The sequence below is a fragment of the Chanodichthys erythropterus genome, chromosome 9 (genome assembly GCF_024489055.1).
Source record: "Chanodichthys erythropterus isolate Z2021 chromosome 9, ASM2448905v1, whole genome shotgun sequence".
Classification (NCBI taxonomy): domain Eukaryota; kingdom Metazoa; phylum Chordata; class Actinopteri; order Cypriniformes; family Xenocyprididae; genus Chanodichthys; species Chanodichthys erythropterus.
The window spans coordinates 11,795,182-11,817,772 of record NC_090229.1 but is presented as its reverse complement, the minus strand read 5'-3'; the positions used below and the strand labels follow the sequence as shown (position 1 = coordinate 11,817,772).

General features: G+C 36.1%; 3 protein-coding genes across 3 annotated transcripts; all 3 read right to left on the bottom strand.

Moving 5' to 3' along the window:
• Positions 1-90: 90 nt before the first annotated feature.
• dnttip2 (deoxynucleotidyltransferase, terminal, interacting protein 2) lies at positions 91-7,157 on the bottom strand. Its single transcript, XM_067394586.1, has 7 exons — positions 7,045-7,157; positions 2,107-4,079; positions 1,799-1,937; positions 1,573-1,668; positions 994-1,158; positions 657-766; positions 91-490 (listed from the first exon to the last, which is right to left on the bottom strand). Exons 1-7 carry the CDS (start codon positions 7,117-7,119, stop codon positions 385-387), a joined length of 2,664 nt encoding a protein of 887 aa, XP_067250687.1. The 5' UTR covers positions 7,120-7,157; the 3' UTR covers positions 91-384.
• Positions 7,158-7,385: 228 nt separating this feature from the next.
• gclm (glutamate-cysteine ligase, modifier subunit) lies at positions 7,386-14,338 on the bottom strand. The gene is made up of 7 exons (XM_067393574.1): positions 14,076-14,338; positions 11,981-12,046; positions 11,320-11,404; positions 11,178-11,234; positions 8,864-9,066; positions 8,646-8,760; positions 7,386-8,516 (listed from the first exon to the last, which is right to left on the bottom strand). The coding sequence occupies exons 1-7, from the start codon at positions 14,196-14,198 to the stop codon at positions 8,344-8,346; spliced, it is 822 nt and encodes a 273-aa protein (XP_067249675.1). The 5' UTR covers positions 14,199-14,338; the 3' UTR covers positions 7,386-8,343.
• A 524-nt stretch (positions 14,339-14,862) lies between these two features.
• On the bottom strand, positions 14,863-22,504 carry slc5a9 (solute carrier family 5 member 9). The gene is made up of 13 exons (XM_067394583.1): positions 22,369-22,504; positions 22,223-22,294; positions 21,825-21,929; positions 21,488-21,652; positions 21,009-21,114; positions 20,838-20,918; positions 20,539-20,744; positions 20,292-20,427; positions 19,991-20,098; positions 18,417-18,567; positions 17,877-18,045; positions 17,383-17,598; positions 14,863-15,872 (listed from the first exon to the last, which is right to left on the bottom strand). The coding sequence occupies exons 1-13, from the start codon at positions 22,495-22,497 to the stop codon at positions 15,537-15,539; spliced, it is 1,980 nt and encodes a 659-aa protein (XP_067250684.1). The 5' UTR covers positions 22,498-22,504; the 3' UTR covers positions 14,863-15,536.
• Positions 22,505-22,591: the final 87 nt, after the last annotated feature.

Genomic DNA, 22,591 nt, shown 5'->3' with positions numbered 1-22,591 from the left:
AAGATAAGAGACATACAAAATGTGCAGAGCAGTGGGTCATGGGTTATGTTATGTACTTTTTCTTAACTTTACTAATACTGTTATCATTATGAAAAAGTGAAAAACAGCAGGGCATTTGGTTTGGACCTGATTTATTGTGAATCCACAGTTGGAGAGCTGTAATCAATCAGTCTTTCAATCACAATCCGTTTGAGGAATAACCTTAAAAAGTATAAACACTTCTCTGTACAAGTTACATGTTTTTTAACTTACAAGGCAACTAAATTTTTTTTTTTATTTCAATGGATTATTACAAATAATTTTAATGTTGGCCTTTATAAATGCGATAAATGATAAGTAAAAAAAAAAAAAGACGAAAAAAAAAATCAGATTTGCCTTGTGAAATTATTTATTCATTTTCTTTTTATGGAACTTGTGCTTTTTGTTCGTCTTGCCAGCGGCCTGTGCTGCCTTTTCTGTCATGATCTCTTGATATTTCTTTTTATTATAGCTAAAAAAAAATAAAAAAAAGAGAAGAAAAGATGTGTTTTAGAACATGACAATTAATTTAAAACAATACTGAGAACAATCAATAATAAAAGCCCATTGTTGTGAATATAAATAATTTATCACAATAGACTCCATATAAAGCTAATCAACCAGTTTCTTTAACTTACCTTCTAAACTCTGCATCAGCAAGAAGCTCCTCCACAATGGTCCTTTTCCTTTGTTTCTTGGGGATTCGTGAATTATAAAAGTCTACCGGGCTGTCAACCACTGTACCAACCTGAAACAAAAAAAGAGCTAAACTTTACTCAAAAGAATAGAACAATATGCCATTGTCTGCTTTCTTTGAACATGTACGCCTGTAGTTAATTGCAATGTCTGTATTTTGATAACGCTACAATTCTCAAATTTTTGTTTGCACAAAGTTTTTTTTTTCGTCTTCGAAACAATGGCTTTTTGAAAAATTGTTTGAGGGGAAAAGTCTGCTGATAAAGACTCCCAACCAACCTGAAAGTATTTGGGAAATCCTTCTCTGTCATTCTTCTTGTAGAAGCGCTTTGGGTCCATGGCTGAGCGCATCTGTAGTGCCTTGAGGTCATTTTTGAGCTCCTCTGTTAATTCAGGAGCTTTCATGTTGAACCAGCCATCGCCAGATGTCTTTTCTCTTTCCGCCTGGATACGACAAATAAGAGAAGTATATTACTTATAAACAATGTGATCAAAGGCAGTTCAAAAGATTGGCGTCTATAGGATTTTCTTGATGTTTTTGGAAGTCTTACACTCAACAAGGCTGCATTTAGTACATCAAAAATACGGCAAAATTGTGAAATATAATTTTACCATTTATATATTTTTAAGTACAAGTAAAATAGAGCATCCATTACTCCAGTGTTCAGTCACATGAGCCTTCAAACATTCTAATATGCTGATTTGGTGCTCAAGAACTTTGGTGCTCACTTTTAGTCAATTTAATAATGTATTTTTGCAGAATAAAAGTATTCATTTTTTTAGGAAAAAAAATAAATGTATTTAAATGTTAGTCCAAATAAGTAAAACAAATAACAATAGGACCATCCATTTGCTCACCTTGCGCTTGAGTTTAGCAGCATTCTTTGATTCCTTGTAAGGTGGCACAGCATCTTTCTTCTCAAAATCCGGAACGATAACACTCTTCTTCAGCAACTACACAATAAATACAACATTTTTCATGAACCTTAGCTTCACTGAACAGTAACATCTGCACAAAATGCTTTGAATGAATCATTGGCTATATTTGATGACATTTCAGAGTAATAAAATAATTATTATTTACCTCATCCTGATTGTTCAGGTTCTTCTGGGTTTTTGAAATGTTGGTAAGATTCTTCGGCTTAATACCATCAAAACTGATGTACAAACCACCAAGTTCCTTCATTTTCAAACCTGTGTCAATGGAACTAGATAGTTGCATCCTGAGAGAGAGAGAGAGAGAGAGAGAGAGAGAGAAACAATGATGTTTTCAGACATAGTATAATAATTACATTTAAATATTTAATGAAGAGTTAAGAAGCATATTTAAGTGGATTCAGTATTTACAAGTGAATACTACAAATACAAAAAAGCAATATAAAAATTACTTACAGAGGCTTTCTGGGAGTGAAGAGCACTTTTGAATCGGCGTCTTCATCATCCTCTCCCTCTTCGTCAACAAAATCATCCTCATCCTCTTCCTCTATTTGCTTGGCATCAACATAGTACTGTTCATCAGGCTGTCGTCCAGGTCTAGTGTCTATGACAAACAGTCCATTACCATGAGCCTCTGCTTCTGACATCACATGGTCTTCACTCTGCACATCTTCAGCTTCTTGTGAACATCCCTCCTCCTCTGAAAGCAGACCTTCATCAGCACTGTCTTCATCCTCACTGCTGTCAAGTAAACTGATCATTTCTTTCTGGGGAGGAGGTTTCTTCGAAGTTTCCACTGTGGTGGTCAAATTTGCTTGAGTACGTGAGCTTGTAGAAGGGCCTTCAAGGTCAGAGTCTGTTGTCTTAACAGTGTCAGTAGCTTCCTCAGTAACTATTACACCTTTCTTCTCACACTCGACCATTTCCTCATGCTCCTCAACTACAACTGGTATAAGATCTTTTGGGGCGGCTTCTACCGTATCCTCCTTCACAGGTTCAGAACATCTCTGACCTTCAATGATTTCAACAGGCTCAGTACATGTTTGATGCACAACAACATGGCTTGTTTCCACAAACTCTGGCTCATTTTCAATGGAAACATCACCAGGTTCTTCTCTATCTTCAGTTAGTGTAACAGAAGTTTCAGTCACTGGTTCTTCCTGAGGCGTCAGAGTTTCGGTTCCACGGTCCTCCACTGGCTTGATGTCTCGCGTGCTGCTCTGAGGTTCTAGCATCTCGATGGGCTCATCCTGATCAAGAACTATAGTGGTATCTTCAGCTTTCTCCTCAATCATGGTGCATTCTAGGGCTTCACTGGTGTCCGTGGTCATGGTGCTGTCCAGTTGATCTACTGTGTCTTCAGCCTTATCTCCATCAAGGACTGGAATACTTTCATGATGAAGTTCATGCTCCTCACCCTCTTTCTGTTCCTCAGGCATGGCAGTGTCACCAACATCATCAGTCAATCTTGCTTTACTTCTTGTCCTGGTTACAGGAACCGCACGGGCACTACTGGCAGACCCGGTTCGGCTACTACAAGGAGTCCCTCTTCCCCTCTGAGGGCTTGGGCTCCCCTGAGAGGTGCAGACGTCAGTAGCTACCGATTCTGAATCGGATTCGGTTTTGAGTTTGGCTTGGCGCCTTGTGGATCTCCAGGGACTCATGCTGGGACCGGACTTGCATCCATCAGAGTTGTATTCATCATCTTCAGCACCAGTTTTGCGTCTACGATCTCTCAGCTTCCTGGGTAATGGAGAAGAAGGGGCGTCTGTGGTTTCCTCTAAGCTCAAAGGGATTGGCTCGATCAGTTTTACCCTCGGGTTTCGTGCAGATCTGCGGACCACAGAGCCACGAAGGCTGGAAACACTGGAGGAGCATGACTCTGGATCAAATGGATCTGCTTCTGTGGTAGGAACAGCAGTCTTCCGATGGCTCCTTGTTATCCGATGAGTGTCCGTAACTTTTGTGACGGATACAGCAGAACTACAGGACTCAGCCCCTGAGGGATCCTCATCGTCATCTACCTTTTCAGCATCCTTTGAGGCCGCTGAAGTCAGAACACATTTCCTCAGGCTGCGAGGGGCTCTACGAGAACGGGTCGCGGAAACTGTAGATGAGCAGGATTCGGCTTCAGATACCTCATCCTGTTCAGCGCGCTTCTCCCTGACCACAGTTCTCCGTCGGGTTCTAGGAGTTGCTTGTACATCAGAAACTACAGAGCAGCAAGATTCTGACTCAGACACATCAGCTTCATGAGTAGAGTCAGGCTGCTTTTTGTCAGCAAGGAGACGAGTGGATCTTCTTGTGTCTCGCTTGGGCGGACTTGCTGCTAAGGAAGAGGCGGTACTGTCGCCAGTAAGTTCAGCTTGGTACTGGCTTTCCTCCATTAGCGTTCTGCGCCGTGTTCTTCTGGCCGAAAGAGAAGGCTGCTGTGAGAAGAACAAGAACATTTGCTTCAGATTATTTAATGATTTCTTATCAGGGTAATGTAATATTTACATATTTATATACACAAGTTTGAGTTGATATGCGCTAAAAGTCAAATATTTGGCTGAACAACCAGTAAAAACTTTGGCTATGCCTATTCAATCTTTACTACCAATATTTATAAATTGTAGAATAATGGTCATGTATTAATCAAACATTATAAATTATACCCGTTTATACCAAAAGGAATAAAGCAAATAGTCACTGCTTAGTGAGGAATTGACAATTGACTTAAAGAAGGATGTCAATTTAATGTTAGTTTTGATGTTTTAATAATCATCTTTAGTAATATTCACACAAAATGCAAGTTTTATTGTTGCATTTCCCACCAACACAGAAATACCTCTTAAGACATTTTTTCTTGTTACAGAAATGTGTGCATGGAACCTAACAACACGGCAAGTACAGCGGTATTGAGTGAAATTATATATAAAAAGAGGTGTGTATATGAAGAGTTTATTTGCAAAAACCGATAAACCGATAAATTTTTAAAATTCAAAAATTAACTGACTGCTGTGTGTTATTCTTAAATTCAGGGGCCTCATTTATAACCGTTGCGTATGCACAAAACAGGCCCTGAAAGAGGCGTACCCAAGTTCCTACGCATAAGTTGTGATTTATAAAAACAAATTTGACGGGAAAATTTGCGCACCTCCACGCAAACTCTGACCCATGCGTACAAACATTTTAGAGACAGCAGTTTGGCAACACCGATGGTGAGATGAGGGACTGAAGGCAGATTAAGGAAAGCCACTTTAAATCCTCATTATGAGTCATAATCATAAATACAATGCATGTTCACAATAACGATTAAAACTTGAATGGAAATTCACATTTTCATTTTGATATGTACACATTTACATTATTATTACACTTTCACTAATGGTGATAAGCACTGAAATTACATGCAGTCATTAAGCAGAAGTTTAACAAAAATTATATGAATTTAGATAGTGGATGTGCTACTTTTGATTACTTTTCCAGTGACATGCTGTTTTAATGACAGCAAGGAGTGATAGGCACACAATAATTCCTCTTTAAACTAAACTGCAGATGTTATGACAAAATATTTTAGCACGATCAGTGACGCACACTTACTTCGATATTATGGAAGACACTGCTTTTTCCCAGTTTAAATAGGTCCAAAGATAATATCTTACTGTATAACCGCAGCTGCACGGAGGTGTTGATGTCATGTGAAGGCATCTTAAAACAATTACCACTGTAGTATTTGAAGGATATAATTTGAGGAAAACAGTAAGATTTGCATGTTTCCTTTTTAAAATACTTTGTCAGTGACGCGCCGAGACAGACAATTGTATTTACACTGCAAAAAATAAGTAGGCCGATCTGTTTCCACTAAAAAATAGCCTATAAACATTCTAAAAGATGTTCACTTTATCAGCAGAACTGCATAAATTTGATTCAAATTGTTTAAAACAATTAAAATACTATTTGGCCAGTGGAAATGAATGAATTACCTCTATTCTAAAACCTTTTATATTAAGTATTTTATACAATTTTGTTTATATGTATATTTTGATATATTTATTCTAAAACAAAGAGGATATTGGATGATTTTTTAACAGTGTAGTGTATTGCACAAATGGCATTTCTAATCCATATCTAATATTATCCAATGTCTTGTACCTTTGACGGTGTTAAGAACCATGATGTCACGTGGATGGGAATATACATGGAAATGATATGCAGATGAGGTTATGCATAGTAAAACTAGGCGTCATAAGCTCCATATATGGTGATTTCGGGGAGGAGACATGTGCATCTCCACACTACGCACAATCTCCCACTGACTGATTTATAAAGGATTTTTGCGCAGGTTCTGACGTATGCATGGTAAAATAAATCAGATTTTTTTTTTTTTTTTGCGCATACGTACTTTTAGGATGAAATCTACGCACAGTTTTATAAATGAGGCCCCTGATCCCTAAATACGTTGTTAAAAAAAAAAAAAAAAAGTATTGTCCACTGTCAAGGCATCGCGAGTTCACGTTTTACAGCAGAAACCGACAAGCACCCTTGTTTGTGTACACAACCCGATACGTCCGTTTTAGTGAATCAGGTCAGGTGACAAGGCTACTAGTCACCTAGAAAAGATGCACTAGCTGAGGGGAGTCTCGTCAAAGCTGACTAAAAGTGAACGAGGATTTATAATTTCGTTTTACATGCTGAAACCCTGTTCGTCCTTTTGAGTTTGTGCGTGAGTGTGCGTGTACACGCGTGTTTGAAATGCAATTACAGAGCAATTACTTGGTTTTGTTTAACTCAAACATGAAATGTGGAGTTATCTGCTTTTGCCAAAAAAAAAAAAACCTTTTGGAGTTATCAGCTTTTGTTAAAAAGACAAACTTTTGATATATAATAAACATACTTTTAAAAACTATTGATTTATTTATTTTTTTGTTATTATTAAAACAACCCAACTGCAGTTTGATAATACTTGGAATACACACACAAAAAAAAAAAAAAAACATGATTTATGAGAATTAATAAAACTGAGTTATCTGTTTTTGCTCATTAACTCTAAGTTACATAAGTACATTTTATCTCCTATATATGAACTGTTTAACAATTATATAACAGGAACACCACACGTGGCGAATTATGTCCCATCTGCAGATCAAGGCTACTACTGATAGAGTATGACTTATAAACTATAAATAGTTTAGTCGAGGAAGAAGGCAAAACAGACTATACGAACGGACAACATTTTATATTTGACTGTAAACGTGATTTATGAACAACGCAAGTTTTCCACAGCTGCTTAGACATATGGACACATGCGGCAATTTGTTTTTGCATGAAAGTACATACAACACTACAATTACAACCACACGCTGACAACATATTGACTAAATGGTTGAACTACTTAAGTACCCTACATACCGTGGCTCCAGAGTTTTCATCGCTACTATTTTTCATAGGGGAGCCCACGCTCGTTCCTCTCCTGGTGGCCACCATCTTGCCACTAATGATGCTGTGTGAACTTCCGCCTGCGAGACGCGTCCTCTCAATGCGCAGACCGGAATAATCGATGCAAGAACGCATGGATGAGAGGTAGTGGGTGAGCTGCAAGTAATGATATGGATCCGTGTCTTGGTTTTACCTTCTAACTTTCATAGACACTACTGAGATTCATTCATACACTATAATAAAAAGATCTAAATGTCAAAACTTGATCCAAAAGATCTAAATGAAAACACAAAGCCGTTCATTTTCAATTCCGAAGTTTATAAACCAAATGTAATGTTTAACACACAATATGGGATTTGAAAATAGCAATTACATGTATAGTACATGAAAAAACTCCCTATACGATTGGATCCAACAGGAATTGTCATTACAAAGAATAAATAACACAATTAAAAATATATATTCTGACTATCCGTTAGAGACTGGAACTATAATCATTATTTTCCTTCAAGTGTGGTTTTCCAGTGTTTATATACAATGAATTAATGCCGTTCATGTTAACAGCATCCCATACAGTTACATATTGGAAATTTCTTTGATCTCAGATAAGCAAAGCACTTACAAAGGGATGCAAAAGAGACAGAATCATCCATTGACAACAGGCAACAACAATTGAACATTCCAAGCAAAGCATCGGTCAAAATAAATTACACAAACTTAAAATGCCAGCAAGACTTAAAATTTGACTTTAAAAAAATGTAAGTAAAAAAACAAAAACTATGTGGCCCACTCTTTAAAAAAATGTGGTAAACAATTTTAAATAAAACAGAAAAATACAGGTGTATTTCTGATATAAATCTTTTTGAAAACCAGGACTGCAATCTGTCCCTCTGCCCATGTACTTAAATGTATAGGCCTAATTAACAAAAACAACCTTTTGGCATTTAAAGCACCTTAATATGCCATCCCATCACCCATTATTTTATATTTAATTTTTACCCTTTGGATAAATATTGAGAATTCAACCAGGCCAAGTCAGGAAAAAGAGGCACTTTGCATTTATCTACAAGAACCGATAGCTGTCGAAATATTCCTAATCATGAGGAAAAACCAGTTAAGAGGGTCGAGTGAATTATTGTTCCTTTGAAAATTCAAATTCTCTTTAGTGTGCTGAGAAACACCCTGTAAAATATGCATCAAAGATTTAATAGCTCCCTAAATTAAGTGGAATAAATTTCAGGAAACCAAAAAAACCTGTTCAAACAGGACATGTTAAAGGTCGCTGCCCTTTTTAGCATGAACAATGTAGCCTTTTGCTTTTATGATGCCTCTGCTTTTGACGATGATAGAGTAACGTAAGACCCACTCCAGCCTCCAGTCGGCCACCTGCAGGTCCTTACAACTCCCCTGTACCGCTTCCTGGAAGCCTGCAGCACTGATAAGCTCTAGACACAAAAAGAAAGATTGGCAACATCAGATTTCCTGCGCTGTTGCTCATGCTAATTCATAATTACACGGCAGAGCTAGTTGATGCACGCAGTCACTGGCTCAGTGACTCAGCATTAAATACACACCTTTGGGGTCATTGTGCGTTAGCAACTGTATGTCGAACTCTTTAGCAAACGCAGTGAGGTCTGGAGGCATCACACAGCACGAGGCCAGATTCACCTGATTACTGCTCGGCTTAATCTGTATAGCATGAAAGAGTACCAAAAAAAAAAAAAAAAAAAAATCACTTTTTGAATCCATTTTAAATAAATTATTTATCAAAAAATGCACACATATAGCTGACCTGAGCCCAGTTATAGAGCTGCTCTAGAAGAGTTTTGTCCAAGTCTGACGTGCCGATGGCAGCAATTTTCTGGCTTTGCACGAGACTCTCCAGCTCCTCCCACAGCGGCTGCAGGTGGGTCAGCGTCTGCGCCTCGCCTTCGGGGAGAGGAGGCGGAGCAATGATCACAGAGTCCAGCTGAGATACGCCTAACGAAAGACAAGCTGAACAACACAGAGGGGGATTATTGTCAAATTATCTGAAACACTACTGTTCAAAAGTTTGGGCACAGTCATTTTTATTTTTTAATAAATTAATACTTATTCAGCATGGATGCATGAAATTCATCAAAAGTGACAGTAAAGACTTTAACACTGTTACATTAAAAAAAAAAAAAAAAAACTTTCTATTCATCAAAGAATCTTGAAAAAAATGTAACAAAGGGGGTGAGGCCATGTTGGGCTGCTTTAGAGAAGAGGAAGAGTTGTTGTAGTAGAGTGTTGTTGCAATGCCGTCATTTTACGCCGGACTGCTTCACAAACAAGGGTCAATTCAACAGATCATGTGAAGGATCAAGACTGGAGTAATGATGCTGAAAATTCATTTACACTTTCAAATAAATTAAATGCCTTAATTTTCACAATATTACTGTTTTACTGTATTTTTGATCAAATAAATGCAGCCTTGGTAAATATGAGAGAGACTTCTTTCAAAAATTGTTAGTGTCTACATTGACTAATTGGCTTGATCAAAAATACTGCAATTTAAGCACATTTGAATGAGATGCCACTTGCTAAATAAAGACTGGCATTATTGATCCATTTATTGCTAAACTTCTCAAATTAGTCATATCATGAGGATGTTGCTGATTTCACATTCTAAGCGGGGATTCTTAGGTGAAATTATTAATATTTAAAAGAAAATAATTAAAAAACAATAATAATAATTATTAAATAATTTCTAATCATAATTAAGAGACATGCAGGGGTCATAAATAAAAAAAGTAATAATATGATGATTTGTTTGGAGACTACTAATTTTCTCTTCAAGTGCCCCTATTATGCTTAAAGGTTCTGTTTTGAAGGTCTCCTACAATAGGTTTACATGCATCCCAGATAAAAAATAAAAAAACCTTAATTTTCTCATGATATACATTGCACAGCACCTAATTTCTCAGAGTCTGAAAACTGCTTGTTCAAAGACTCTCTCTAAACCCCTCCTTTCCGAGAGCATACTCTGCTCTGATTGGTCAGACGGCCCAGTCTGATCATATGATTGGCCTACCGCTTGCAGTGCATGTCGGAAATAAAACAGCTAGTACCATATCTGAATTTCAGATCCAGAGGCTTCCTCGGCGCTTGATGCACAGTAATATGAACAGTAACAAACGGCGTTGGTATTTCTGTATCAATTGCAGCACGAGTCCTCACCCTTTGAAAGTGCGGTCAATGTGGATTCTCAGCACTGAAAACAGCATCTTCTCAACAACACGACAACACGAACCAAATTCTTCTGGGCCTCAGTTACACCTACAGTGTTTGAGGGCGGGTTAAAGTAGATGTTCACGGGCAGCCAATGAAGAGCATAGGCTGGCATTATGCAAATTTGTTACATTATTAATACATAGATATGTAACAGGAAGTGAGACTGGAATTGCTGACGACTCATTTTGGCAGTTCAGAATCGATTATTTCTCTTAGGAAGAAATAACTTTACTTGTGCACGTTGATCTTTAAGGGGCATTTTAAGTTTTTCACATTTTTCTTTTCACACTTTTAATTTTTCTTCCACATTTACACTGCAGGTCTTGATGCCCAATTCAGATTCATTGACTATATTATTATTATTATTTTATTTTTATTTTTTTTGATGACCAGCTTACATCTTTTCAATGTGAACCATATCCGAAATCTGCATTTACACTATACACTTGGCAAAACAACCCATGGTAGACATACTGACCAGGAAAAGCCGAAAAGAAAGTAAAAACAATGTGATTTGGAATGGACACAGATGAAATGATAATACAAGCATTCGATATAATTTTTAAAGGTCAGCCAAACATTGGTCTCTTAAGGCGAAGAAGAAAGTGGAGAGAAAAGAGTCATATGATCGCAGTTGGTGTCCACCTGAGTTGACTTCATTTGCTACCGTGCCACAAAAGGAGGAAAAAAAAAACAAATCGGAATTGGGTCACTTGAACCATGTAATGTGGCCTTAGAGACTTAAACGTCAGTTAGATTAGCGTAAGAAATCCACCCTTGGCCATAATCAGTTTTACCCATCAAACATATGAATAGTAAGTGTATAACTCATCATATTAAGTAGAACTTACCCATGTCTACTGCACTTCTAATGGACGAGCGGTGCGCCTCAGTGAGAAAAAGCTTGACTGTAAAGACATGTAAACATATTTACTAACATGCACAGGCACTGCAAAAGCGACACTGAACACACTAAGGATCAGTAATCCTCACCAGACACCTTCAGCTCCTCTCTCTCCTCTGGGGTGATGGCCTCTGTGTTTTCTGGAATGGTGCAGTCCAAAACACTAGGAAGCTCCTGAGGAGGAAAAACAGCGGTTACTGATTTGCACAACCATGCTACCATGGAAAGTATCCAGTCACTTACTGGATTATGCATTATAGTTGCATAATTTTTTGGCAATCTTGTGTCTATGAAGCTCCCCGGTCACTTTACATTGCATTTAAAAACATTAGACACCTTGTTAATGGACTGCATGAAAGGAATGCATCAATAAGCCTTAGCTTTTGTGTGCTAAGACCTTTACTCTCCACTCACTGAGCTGAGGGAGGCAGATCCGCTGACAATGGCAGAATAAGCCAGAGCAGAGGCACACCGGCCCCATGCTATGAACAATCACCATAACAACTGTCTTTTCATCCCAGTGCCTATATATTTTCACGCTGCTAAGAGACAGACGTTTTGCTTTCTCACAATCCACAGAGTGCTCAATTGTTTATGTTCAGTGAGTATGACAACATTTTGGCTACTACTTCATGCAGCTGAACTCTTTAATATGTCAAAGATGACATATGTTTAGTTTAAAATGGCTTGTTTACAAGTTCTCAAGCTTTCATTTTTCTCTTTCACAATTAGTGTCATGCAAGGTCTTACTGAGTCAAGTGATGACGGCATTGCGGCAAACCACTCGCTTAGTGTGCCTTGGATGCAGTCTTGAAGCTGTGGATTGAGTCAGAAAACATTGAAACATGTTAACTAAGGACAGGCAACAAACCAAATATTATGAAACATAAAAAAACAACATCTTGGCAACTTCCCTTCCCAAATCATTTCTCAATATTTGAGAAAAGACATTTACTATTACATTACTTAGCTCTAATGTTCAGTGAGTTTGAAATCATTGGGCGTTTCTCCAAACACACAGTTTTGGCCCTAAAGGCTTTTGGCATAACATGACTTATTTGCTAATAGTGAGATTTCATGATGGTTTTCATATTTTAAACAATAATAATATTTTTAAATATATATTTTTTATAAATTATGACTTAATTTAAGTAAAAAAATAAATAAATAAATAAATAAATTATATATATATATATATATATATATATATATATATATATATATATATATATATATATATATATAAATATATAAATATATATATATATATAAAAAAAAATAAATATATATTTATATATATATATATATATATATATATAAATATATATAATATATATATATATATATATATAAATATATATATATAAATATATATAAATATAATGTATATATATAAAAAAAAAAAATATATATATATATATATATATATATAAATATATAAATATAAATAAATAAATATATATATAAATAAATATATAAATATATATATAAATATATAAAAAAAAAATTAAAAAAAAAATATATATATATATATAAATATATAAATATATAAATATATAAATATATATGTAAAAAAAAAAAATAAAAAAAAAATATATATATATATATAAAAATAAATATATAAATAAATATATATATATATATAATTAATTAAGACAATATATTTGGTCAAAAAATTATATAAGAGGGAAGTCATATTTTCATCAACTCTGACATCAATATATCGTGAACATATTTCTTACAAATCTTATAAAATCACATATGCGTGTTTAAACATTACTAATCCACCTGTGTGGGCTTGAAGAATAGGCCCACACAGAATCATTTTTATGATGGGAATTCAAAGAGGGTTTGGCCAGTATATAAAAATGCACAGTCATTCATTTGTCTGTCAACTGTTGAGATTATAAGACATGATTCTGAATATCTATATAAGCATGACATTGCATCATCCTTCATTCCAGCATGTTGGGTTGGGTCAGGTCAGGTCGCATAATACAGTAAAACTTCTCATAATACACACACACATACATATACATACATATATATATATATTTATTATACAGCTTCTCTAATATACACTCACACATATATAAATAGATTTATAGACACACACAAAAAAATTATCAGTACACTGAAAGATGACAAAAACAAGATCATTTGAATTTACGTGCAACAACAGTAAGATGCATAGCAATGGCTTAAGCCACATTTTGCATAGTTTCATGTCATGAGCAGCACGAGGCAAACTAGTCAGTGACGTCATTAATGGAATGGAAGTAGACCACACATCATATCTTTCCCCCAGGATTCGTTCTTGTGAGCCGATTCTTTTAATAATTCAAGTGAACCGATTTGCAAAGCTTCTGACTGTAGGTGTCATGTTGGAGCCATATATAAAGAAACATATCACCAGTTTCTTCGAGCAGGTAAGTTATAAAAAATATATGGAGGAAAAGTAGGTAAGTTTCAAATTTAAATTTTAATTAAGTAAATTAAAGAAGAATTGACAGAATCCAACTACAAAACAAGTGTACAGAAAATACAAATAACATAGCTAAACTACCCATAATTTAGAATATATATTGATATATTGACGACTTAAATGAATCCGGTGAATGATCCGGTTCGGTGAAATGAACCGTCCGAAGGAGCCGATGCACAAAAAAAGAATCGAACTTCCCAACACCAACGACGACCTTATAAACATAAATAATGGGGTTGACCCGGGGTGACCGTGGTTAAACTCATTCACCGAACAACATCACTCTACAAAATATGCTAGGCTTGTGCTACCAAGGTGGACCAAGATACACTACAAGCACTGCAAACCCATATCACATACCTCCTCACTAGGTGGCGAAGCCGGACATTTCTTAAGTCGACTGCGGTTTACTAAATTTCCCGTGTGAAGCTTCAGGGTTGTTGCGTGATTAAAAAGCCGTTTCGCGTTTACATGAGACTCCATTACTCCGTGAAAATTGGTGACTGGAAATAAGTGCTGTCTTTACGTAACTATTAACCGTAAACTGCCCTCGGGTACCTTGTTTCCTTCTCTCTCGCATACACTAAACAGTGTAGTATGTATGACTTTGCACTTGTAGTTCATTCAAGTAGAGAGGAGGTTAAAGCAGAGAGACTCACGCCCACAATGAGAATATGGATGAGGTGCGCTGGAAAACCTGGCGAGGATCAACCGGAGGTGGATTGGAAAAGTCATTTAAAGCAACTTTCAACCTTTTTGACCAAAAGGCCCCCCGTTGTCCAACACAATATTAAACGGCTGAGATAATTCCTCTGGCACTTCTGCAGTAATGATAACAAAGCTGCTGGCTTTCAGGCTTCTTTATTCACAGAAACATCACAGAAATCGCCAAATGGTGCCTCAAGTTTCTTTTCATTCCTACCCTGCATGTTCATCAATGAAAACAACTGTTGAGGGGACAAATTAAAATGAGAAATATATACGTTTTAAGCATTTTATTACTTTGCATTATCTTTATATAACTTATTTTGAATAATGATAATATGTATATCATTTAGATGCCCCACCCCCGGTTGAGAACTTGATTTAGAGGCATCTTACCTACATTATATTTTGTCATTATGACACAACAGAAATTATTCAGGTCAAGTCAAGTCACCTTTATTTATTTAGCACTTTGAAACAATATGTATAAATACAATACAGACTGTATCAAAACAGCTTTACAGTAACAAACAGAAAGCTATCGATCAATGACAGACGCAAACTTAAACAAATATAAGATAATACAGGAAATAGTGTCATTATTCCGCTCAGTGTTGTTTCAGTTCATTTCAATAAGTGTAAAACTCAAAGTTAAATTCTATAAGCAGCTCTACAGAAGTAAATTGTTCAGTTTGAGTCAGTTCAGTGTTGATTCAATTCAGTTGAATAAGTGTTGATATTGCAAAATTCATCAGTTACAAAAAGTCGAATCAGCTTTTATCACCCAGCTCAATTCAGTGCAGTCAAATCAATAATATGAAGTGTCTTATAAACCCCAAATTATTTTTTTTTTATGTATATCTAATTATATCATACATAAATACATATCAGACATCAAACTGCTTTTAATAAACTTTTAAAATTAAAAGTTATTTAAAAATCAGAGTCAAATACTCCTCTTGAAATAAAATACATCAAAAGTGTACAATTCACAAGTTTTATTGTACATTAAAGTGAGGAAAGACTGGCAGTATATAAAATGAGAGCAGACATCTACATGTGTTTTATTGATAAGATTCTTACAAACAAAGTGCTTTTCAGAACTTCACATTACATTCAAGCAAAGTACCCCCAAAGAAAGACATTGACAGTGAGTAAAATGAGGGCATTGACATTGCAGACAGTCTTCCAAGCGTGGTCTTCTTCAATACTCGTGAGTTTCTTTTCCAGAGCCTGCCGTTCCTCCTCACTCATCTCTTGTTTAGCCACATGTGAGAGACCACACAGCCACATTCCAGCACGCTTCCACCATGAAGGCGTGTCCTCATCCGACCCCTCTGACTCTGTAGTGCTGGGATCAGAGCCTGCTGGTTCAGAGCCTCTAGCCCAGGGATCTTTCAGCTCTACACGCTCTTTCTTACTGTGTCTTGTCCACCAGGTCAAACGAACAAGCTGAAATGAAATGTAAGTGTTATATTAGCTCATGTTCAGTGTGTGTTACAGCTAAAATATCATCATAAATGATGTAATGCTTTGTGTATATAAATATATAACTGAAAAAATGACACGCTTTCTTTGCTTTTTATGCTATTAAAGAAATGAAAAAAGTCTTGTCTTTATGAATTAATTTCCAAAATCAAGGTAGTCTTTGTCAGTGCACATGTTATATAGCCTAGATAATTTGGGCTTTTTTGGGCAGCAGAACCTCCTTTTGTGGGAAGAAAATGGTTAATAAATAATTAAATTAAAACTAAGAATGCAAAATGTTGGATTAGTGTGTTATATGTAATTTTCTTAATTTGAAACCAATATAAATACATGGAAATCCCCTTTTAGATAGGTAATGGCCTGAGTACATGCTCTTTATCTCCTTTTTTTTAAGTGTCTTATACAAATGGATATGGAAGGGATAATGTACATCAAAACTGATTTGAGCACAAATCTATTTAAAATCTTACCTCTTTATAATCTATAAAGTGTACAAAACATTCGTTCGAGCAACAAGACGAACACGTCAACAATATTACTGTAGACCAACTATTAATAATAATAATCAGGGTTATTATTGTTTCTATTAAAAACATTTCCGTTAACTGAAATAACGCTGAAATAAAATATAAATATTAGCTGGAAAAACTTAAACTGCAAAAAATGGTGTTCTTACTTAGAATTTTTGTCTTATTTCCAGTCCAAATATCTAAAAATTCTTAGATCAAGAAGCATTTTCTAGACAAGTAAAAATTATTTTCTTGTTTTCAGGAGAAATAAGTCAAAATTAAGAGAGTTTTTCCTTAAAAAAAAGCAAAATAATCTTATTACAAACTGAAAATAAGATTATAAAGCTTATTTTTGGTTTGAAATAAGGTTATTTTGCTTACCCCATTGGCAGATTATTTTGCTTGTTTTAAGGAAAAACTCTCTTCATTTTGACTTATTTTTCCTGAAAACAAGAAAATAATTTTTACTTGTCAAGAAAATACTTCTTGATTTAAGAACTTTAAAATATTTTCACTAGAAACAAGACAAAAACTCTAAGTAAGAACAGCATTTTTTGCAGTGTAAACTAAATGAAAATTAGAAATGTTACCTTGGTAATAAACTGAAATAAGTTTAAGTTGAAGCACTAAAATTATTAACTGGAAATAAATAATTAAAACTAACTAAAAATAAAACGAAATAAAAATAAAAAAATAAATGAAATAAGTAAAAAAAAAAAAAAACATATCTAGTGTCTGAATATTTTTTGGTTTGACTGTATATGATATAAGACACATGAAAGAAGCACACTGATAAGCAGCATACATTTTCAGGACACTGACCTCAAATACCTGGATCATTATCAGAGAATAACCGACTATAGAATGTTGCAACTGACCAATCAGAACCAAGCAATTCAGAGAGCCGTGTAATAAAAATCTATATTTAAATGTGTATGTGTTCTTGAATTGCGGTTGATAGTTACGTGTTGCTCTGGAATAGGTGCAGTGCAGAGGCTGACAGTTGTGATGATCAAAGCTGTCAGTGCAAGCAGAATTAGAGCAAAATACAGGTAGTGCACATCTTTCAGCAGGGCGGGACGCAGGTCTTTCTCTCCGCATGATGGGGTGCCATAGACAAATTCCATTACCATCCTCACTGTGCCAACCACAAGTCCCACTATCAGACCCCAAAACGCACCCTGTGCAAGATAAAAGGAAAGAGCTTCACTTGGATGTTTTACAATCTTCTTATAAGAAATGCATCAAACGTTATAGGCAATTTAACTTTCACTTTAGTCATGTCAAGTCACCTTTATTTATAAAGTGCTTTTTACAATGCAGATTTTTTCAAAGGAGCTTTACAGTGATAGAGGAAACACAATTTTGGCTGTACAGCAGCTCTAGAAGAAAATGGTGTCATTGTCCAGCATTGTCTTTATTGCATGAGCACAAATCAGATGAAAGTTAATTAATTCACCTGTTCATTTACTCGCTCCCAGAAGATGGCCATAATAAACACTGTGGTGATGGGAGGTGCCAGGTAGCTAGTGATGGCCTGAATGTAGTCAAACAGCTGTCCACTATTGGCTGTTTGAATGATAGGAATCCACACAATGCTCAGGGCCACTAGGAATAAAATGAACACCCTGTAGAGGTAAATAAACAGCAGCAATTAAGACACAGCAAATAAGTCAGGATATTCAGGCTGTTGACCTTATACTCATGCTTCATTATTACCATCACTGACATTTTGCATATGAATTATATCTAATTGATTTGAGCACTGTTATACATGCGCCATATGCCTTTATCACCCAAAAACAGACCAACAAAACCGCTGCAATGTGGTTATCCACCTGGTGTGGAAATGGTGGTGGACCAGTTCCACTTTCGTTAAACGGGTTTGTATGTATCGCTATAATGATAACATTCATTTCTTTTAGATACTTTCTGAAAAATGTGATCAAAATGAAAGTGTTCTAAAGTTTTTCTGCAAAGCATTTAACAGAAACTATACCTGCCCACTACCATGAGCTCTCTCTCAGAGGCCCGTGGCCGGATTCGTTGCCAAATGTCCATGGTGAACAGAGTACTGCTACTGTTGAATATAGAGGTGAGAGAGGACATGAGCGCTGCCATCATTACAGCGATCATCAGACCTCTCAAACCTACAACACAATTACAGTGTTAACACAATTACAACACAATTACTCTGCTCATCAAAATCTTATCTATAAATAAAACATCTGGGTAGGAAGCAAGCCTAAAATTGAGAAATTCTAGCTTAAATAAATGGACTGTGAAGATATTTCACTAGAACTTGGTCTTCATTAGATCTATTTCATGTTCAATGTATTCAGCTAATAACGTTTTAGAGCACTGTCATTTCTGCTACAGTTTGCCATTTCAGTAAAAAATAAAAGTAATTGACACATGCTGTTTTTTTGTTTTTTTGTTTTTTTTATGTAAAACCCATATAAAGGCAACAAGACATTGAGACCAGGCATATATGTGTGTGTGTGTGTACACAAATTTATGAGGACACAAATTTGTATAATGACATGGGAATTACACTTGTATTATGACGTAAACATGTTTAATGAGGACATTTCATGAGTCCTCATATTTAAAAGGTGCCCTAGAACCAGATTTTACAAGATGTAATATAAGTCTAAGGTGTCCCCTGAATGTTTCTGTGAAGTTTCAGCTCAAAATACCCCATAGGTTTTTTTTTAATAATTTTTTTAACTGCCTATTTTGGGGCATCATTACCTATGCACAGATTCAGCGCGCGGCCCCTTTAAATCGCACGCTTTTATAAAGAATGAAGTTGTGTTTGTGCATTATACAGACTGCAAGTGTTTAAAAATGAAAATAGCGATGGCTCACTTGTCTCCGTGAATACAGTAATAAACGATGGTAACTTTAACCACATTAGCAACATGCTAACGAAACATTTAGAAAGACAATTTACAAATATCACTAAAAATATCATGTAATCATGGATCATGTCAGTTATTATTGCTCCATCTGCCATCTTTCGCTATTGTTCTTGCTTGCTTACCTAGTCTGTTGATTCAGCTGTGCACATCCAGACATTAATACTGGCTGCCCTTGTCTAATGCCTTGAACATGGGCTGGCATATGCAAATATTGGGGGCGTACATGTTAATGATCCCGACTGTTACGTAACAGATTCACCTGTTTTTCTGAGGTCTTTTAAACAAATGAGATTTACATAAGAAGGAGGAAACAATGGAGTCTGAAACTCAATATATGTCTTTTCCAAATACTGAACTCTTGTTATTCAACTATGCCAAGGTAAATTCAATTTTTGATTCTAGGGCAACTTTAAAATAGCTTTAAAAACATACTAAACAATGTTTTATTAAAAATTTAAAAATGCAAATTGTTTTCTGTGCTAGGTAGGTTTAGGAGTTGGGGGATAGAATGTACAGTTTGTACAGTATAAAAACCATTACGCCTATGGAATGTCCTCACTAAGATAGCAAAACAAACCCGTGTGTGTACAGGTCAATCCTATAGCTGACAGAAAGGAAATTTTCAACTAAGTGTAAAAGGTTGTCATACCCACTGGCATGAGCTCCACAACTAGCTTTGGATAAGCAATGTTAGAGCAGCCAACACTGGCCCCACAGATCTTCAGACACTCATCAGGATCCACACATCCTACTTCATCTAGAAAATACACAAACCCAAACACACTATTTACCATGAAAACAGATTTCACATTCAACCAAAAAAATGGTGTGGAAAGTCCATAAAAAATATCATAAACCCCTTTTCATCGGTTTAATAAATGTTTGATTTTTTTTTTTTTTTTAAATCTAGCCCATTAATCTAGGGGAAATGCAAGAATGACTGAGCATACTTGGGTAAAGGGCTCTGCTGATCATTCCTGGCATAACAACGAAGAACATAGGGAAGACCTTGAGGTAGCCACCGAGTACTGAACCACCTTTGGCATGGGACAAGTTTTTGGCAGACAGAGATCTTTGCACTATTACCTTCAAACATTAAAGAGATGCAATTACTTGATGTAAAATGTTTTTTAAGCTTAAAGAGACCTATTTGTAACTTAAATTGTAAAGTCGTAGTGAACAGAACTTCTGTTTCACCTGGTCTGTGCACCACACCCATGTGGCCAGAACTGTGAGTCCAAAGATCAGGCCTGGCCAAGGAATGTCTCCTGTCACTGGATCTCTGAAGATATGAAAGGCATCAGACCGAGGAAGATGGCAAGTGGTGTTGGGAACCTTGATAGCAGGTATAGCTCTTTCATACTGAACCAGCAAACCCTCATACCATCCAACTTTGTCAAATGCTGCCGAGGGAAAATCATTTTGAAATGCAATCACTGTAGTTACCCAGGAATAATTCATGTAATTGTATATTTTCATAAAGAAGGGATCTATACCTATGAACATGAGGACAAATGCTCCTATTACCATGATGACAGTCTGTAAGGCATCAGTGTAGATTACTGCTGTCAGCCCACCTGCATTAAGACAAGCCACAAGTTGCTGCATTTCAACTAGAATCACATTTAGACATTAGTTATCTAAAAAATCAGTTGTTTTTGTATTACCAGCTATAGTATAGAGTGCAGTGACAGCTAGCAGCACAACGGTGGAGAGATACAGGTCCCACCCCAGTGACACCTGGATGAATAAAGCCCCTGAAAAAATGTCTGTCTGAAAAAAAGGTAGTTAATATTATGATGAACTTTATTAAAAGACTCATTTGATCTCATTCAGTGCGAAGTCAGATAGATTGAGGTTTTATGTTATGTTATTTGTCAATGGGGAAATAGTTAAGAAACTACTGAACAGGTTTTATACATTTTGAATGGTAATACTTTGTTAAATGGGTAAAATGAGTGTCTTGGCTTTGTTTAAAACTTAATGCATTACATTAAAAACAAAAAGTGAAAATAAAATAACTATATCAAAAGATGAGTGAATTCAAGCTGCAATCGGTTCATTACTTACCCAAATAAACTCTCTTGCACAGCTGGCCAATTGCATTTAGAGCCATGATAATATTTGCATATATATATAGACTTACTGATATCTTGGTGAAGATGTAAAGGATGAGAGACAGCACACTCATGTAGATTCGAATGCGCTGACCCCCGAACCTCTTCCTCAGATACTCTGGCATTGTGACCACTCCAGCAGTAATATACACAGGCACAAAAATCCAGCCCAAGGCAATGAGGACCCACGCTGCCTACAGAGCATCACACTTGATGTCTGATAAGATGTTTTGTTTGAGCATGTGATGCAATAAAGCTTTCAAATATTTGTTTAGCCTAAGACAACTATAAACTCACAAGTGAAATCAGTTATTACTGAAACAACACTGGAAGCTTGTAAGATAAGGAATGATTTGTCTACCGTACATTCCACTCAAATCCCCCGACTGCGAGTCCCCCAGCGGCTCCTGTCCCTGCTAATCCAATGAACAGACCACTGCCTACGTTACTGGACATCAAAGAGGCACCAATCTGTTGAAACACAATACTGAGAAAACACTCTCAAAACTAAAGGAAACTATGATAAATGAAGCTGAAAGAAACATCTTCACCCAAAACACTAATTCAGCTGTCAAATAGAACTTGTTTCTAAAACTTTACACATTCAATTTATTGTTTAAGTAATAAACTCTTTTAGGAGACTGCAGGGATTTCATTATTTCCCTTTTCCTGGTTGTAATTCCAGGCCAGGGCTTTGAAAATCAAGGTTCTTCCTTGTAGACATGCACAAGATAAATATTAAGAGTAAAGACACAGAAACTCACTGGCCACCATGTCATGGATCGTCCTGCCAAAAAGTATCCACCCACCGTCCCACGGTTGGCTCTGACTGAGGACTACAAATCAGAAATCTCAGCATCAAAAGTTAGACATACCAAATTCTCTACATAAATGCAAATATTTCACGTACCCATATTCCGACTGCCAACACAAACACGAAGTAGACTACAACCACAGCAATATCAGCAGCCTCAAAAGCAAACTTCGCGGGCACCTCGGGCTCTTGGGTGCCCGTTACAGGCTCAGGTGAAGTTGGCATTTTCTACAATGCCTGAGGCAAAAGTGTGAACTTTGAAGCAGGTGCTGATTTCATTAATAATTAATCAGCCTGTTCCAGAGAATGCTGAGAATGC

What these genes read in the sequence shown, in the direction of transcription:
- dnttip2 (XM_067394586.1), bottom strand. Translation starts at nt 7,119, where the DNA reads ATGGTGGCCACCAGGAGAGGAACGAGCGTGGGCTCCCCTATGAAAAAT. An exon ending in CTGCTAAACTCAAGCGCAAG is followed by an intron (nt 1,159 to 1,572) that starts GTGAGCAAATGG and finishes TGTCGTATCCAG; the next exon opens with GCGGAAAGAGAAAAGACATC. An exon ending in GCTGATGCAGAGTTTAGAAG is followed by an intron (nt 491 to 656) that starts GTAAGTTAAAGA and finishes ATTTTTTTTTAG; the next exon opens with CTATAATAAAAAGAAATATC.
- gclm (XM_067393574.1), bottom strand. Translation starts at nt 14,198, where the DNA reads ATGGAGTCTCATGTAAACGCGAAACGGCTTTTTAATCACGCAACAACC. An exon ending in AGAGGAGCTGAAGGTGTCTG is followed by an intron (nt 11,235 to 11,319) that starts GTGAGGATTACT and finishes ATGTCTTTACAG; the next exon opens with TCAAGCTTTTTCTCACTGAG. An exon ending in AGCTCTATAACTGGGCTCAG is followed by an intron (nt 8,761 to 8,863) that starts GTCAGCTATATG and finishes CATGCTATACAG; the next exon opens with ATTAAGCCGAGCAGTAATCA.
- slc5a9 (XM_067394583.1), bottom strand. Translation starts at nt 22,497, where the DNA reads ATGCCAACTTCACCTGAGCCTGTAACGGGCACCCAAGAGCCCGAGGTG. An exon ending in ATTTGTCCTCATGTTCATAG is followed by an intron (nt 20,745 to 20,837) that starts GTATAGATCCCT and finishes TTCCCTCGGCAG; the next exon opens with CATTTGACAAAGTTGGATGG. An exon ending in GAGCTCATGGTAGTGGGCAG is followed by an intron (nt 18,046 to 18,416) that starts GTATAGTTTCTG and finishes TTACCTCTACAG; the next exon opens with GGTGTTCATTTTATTCCTAG.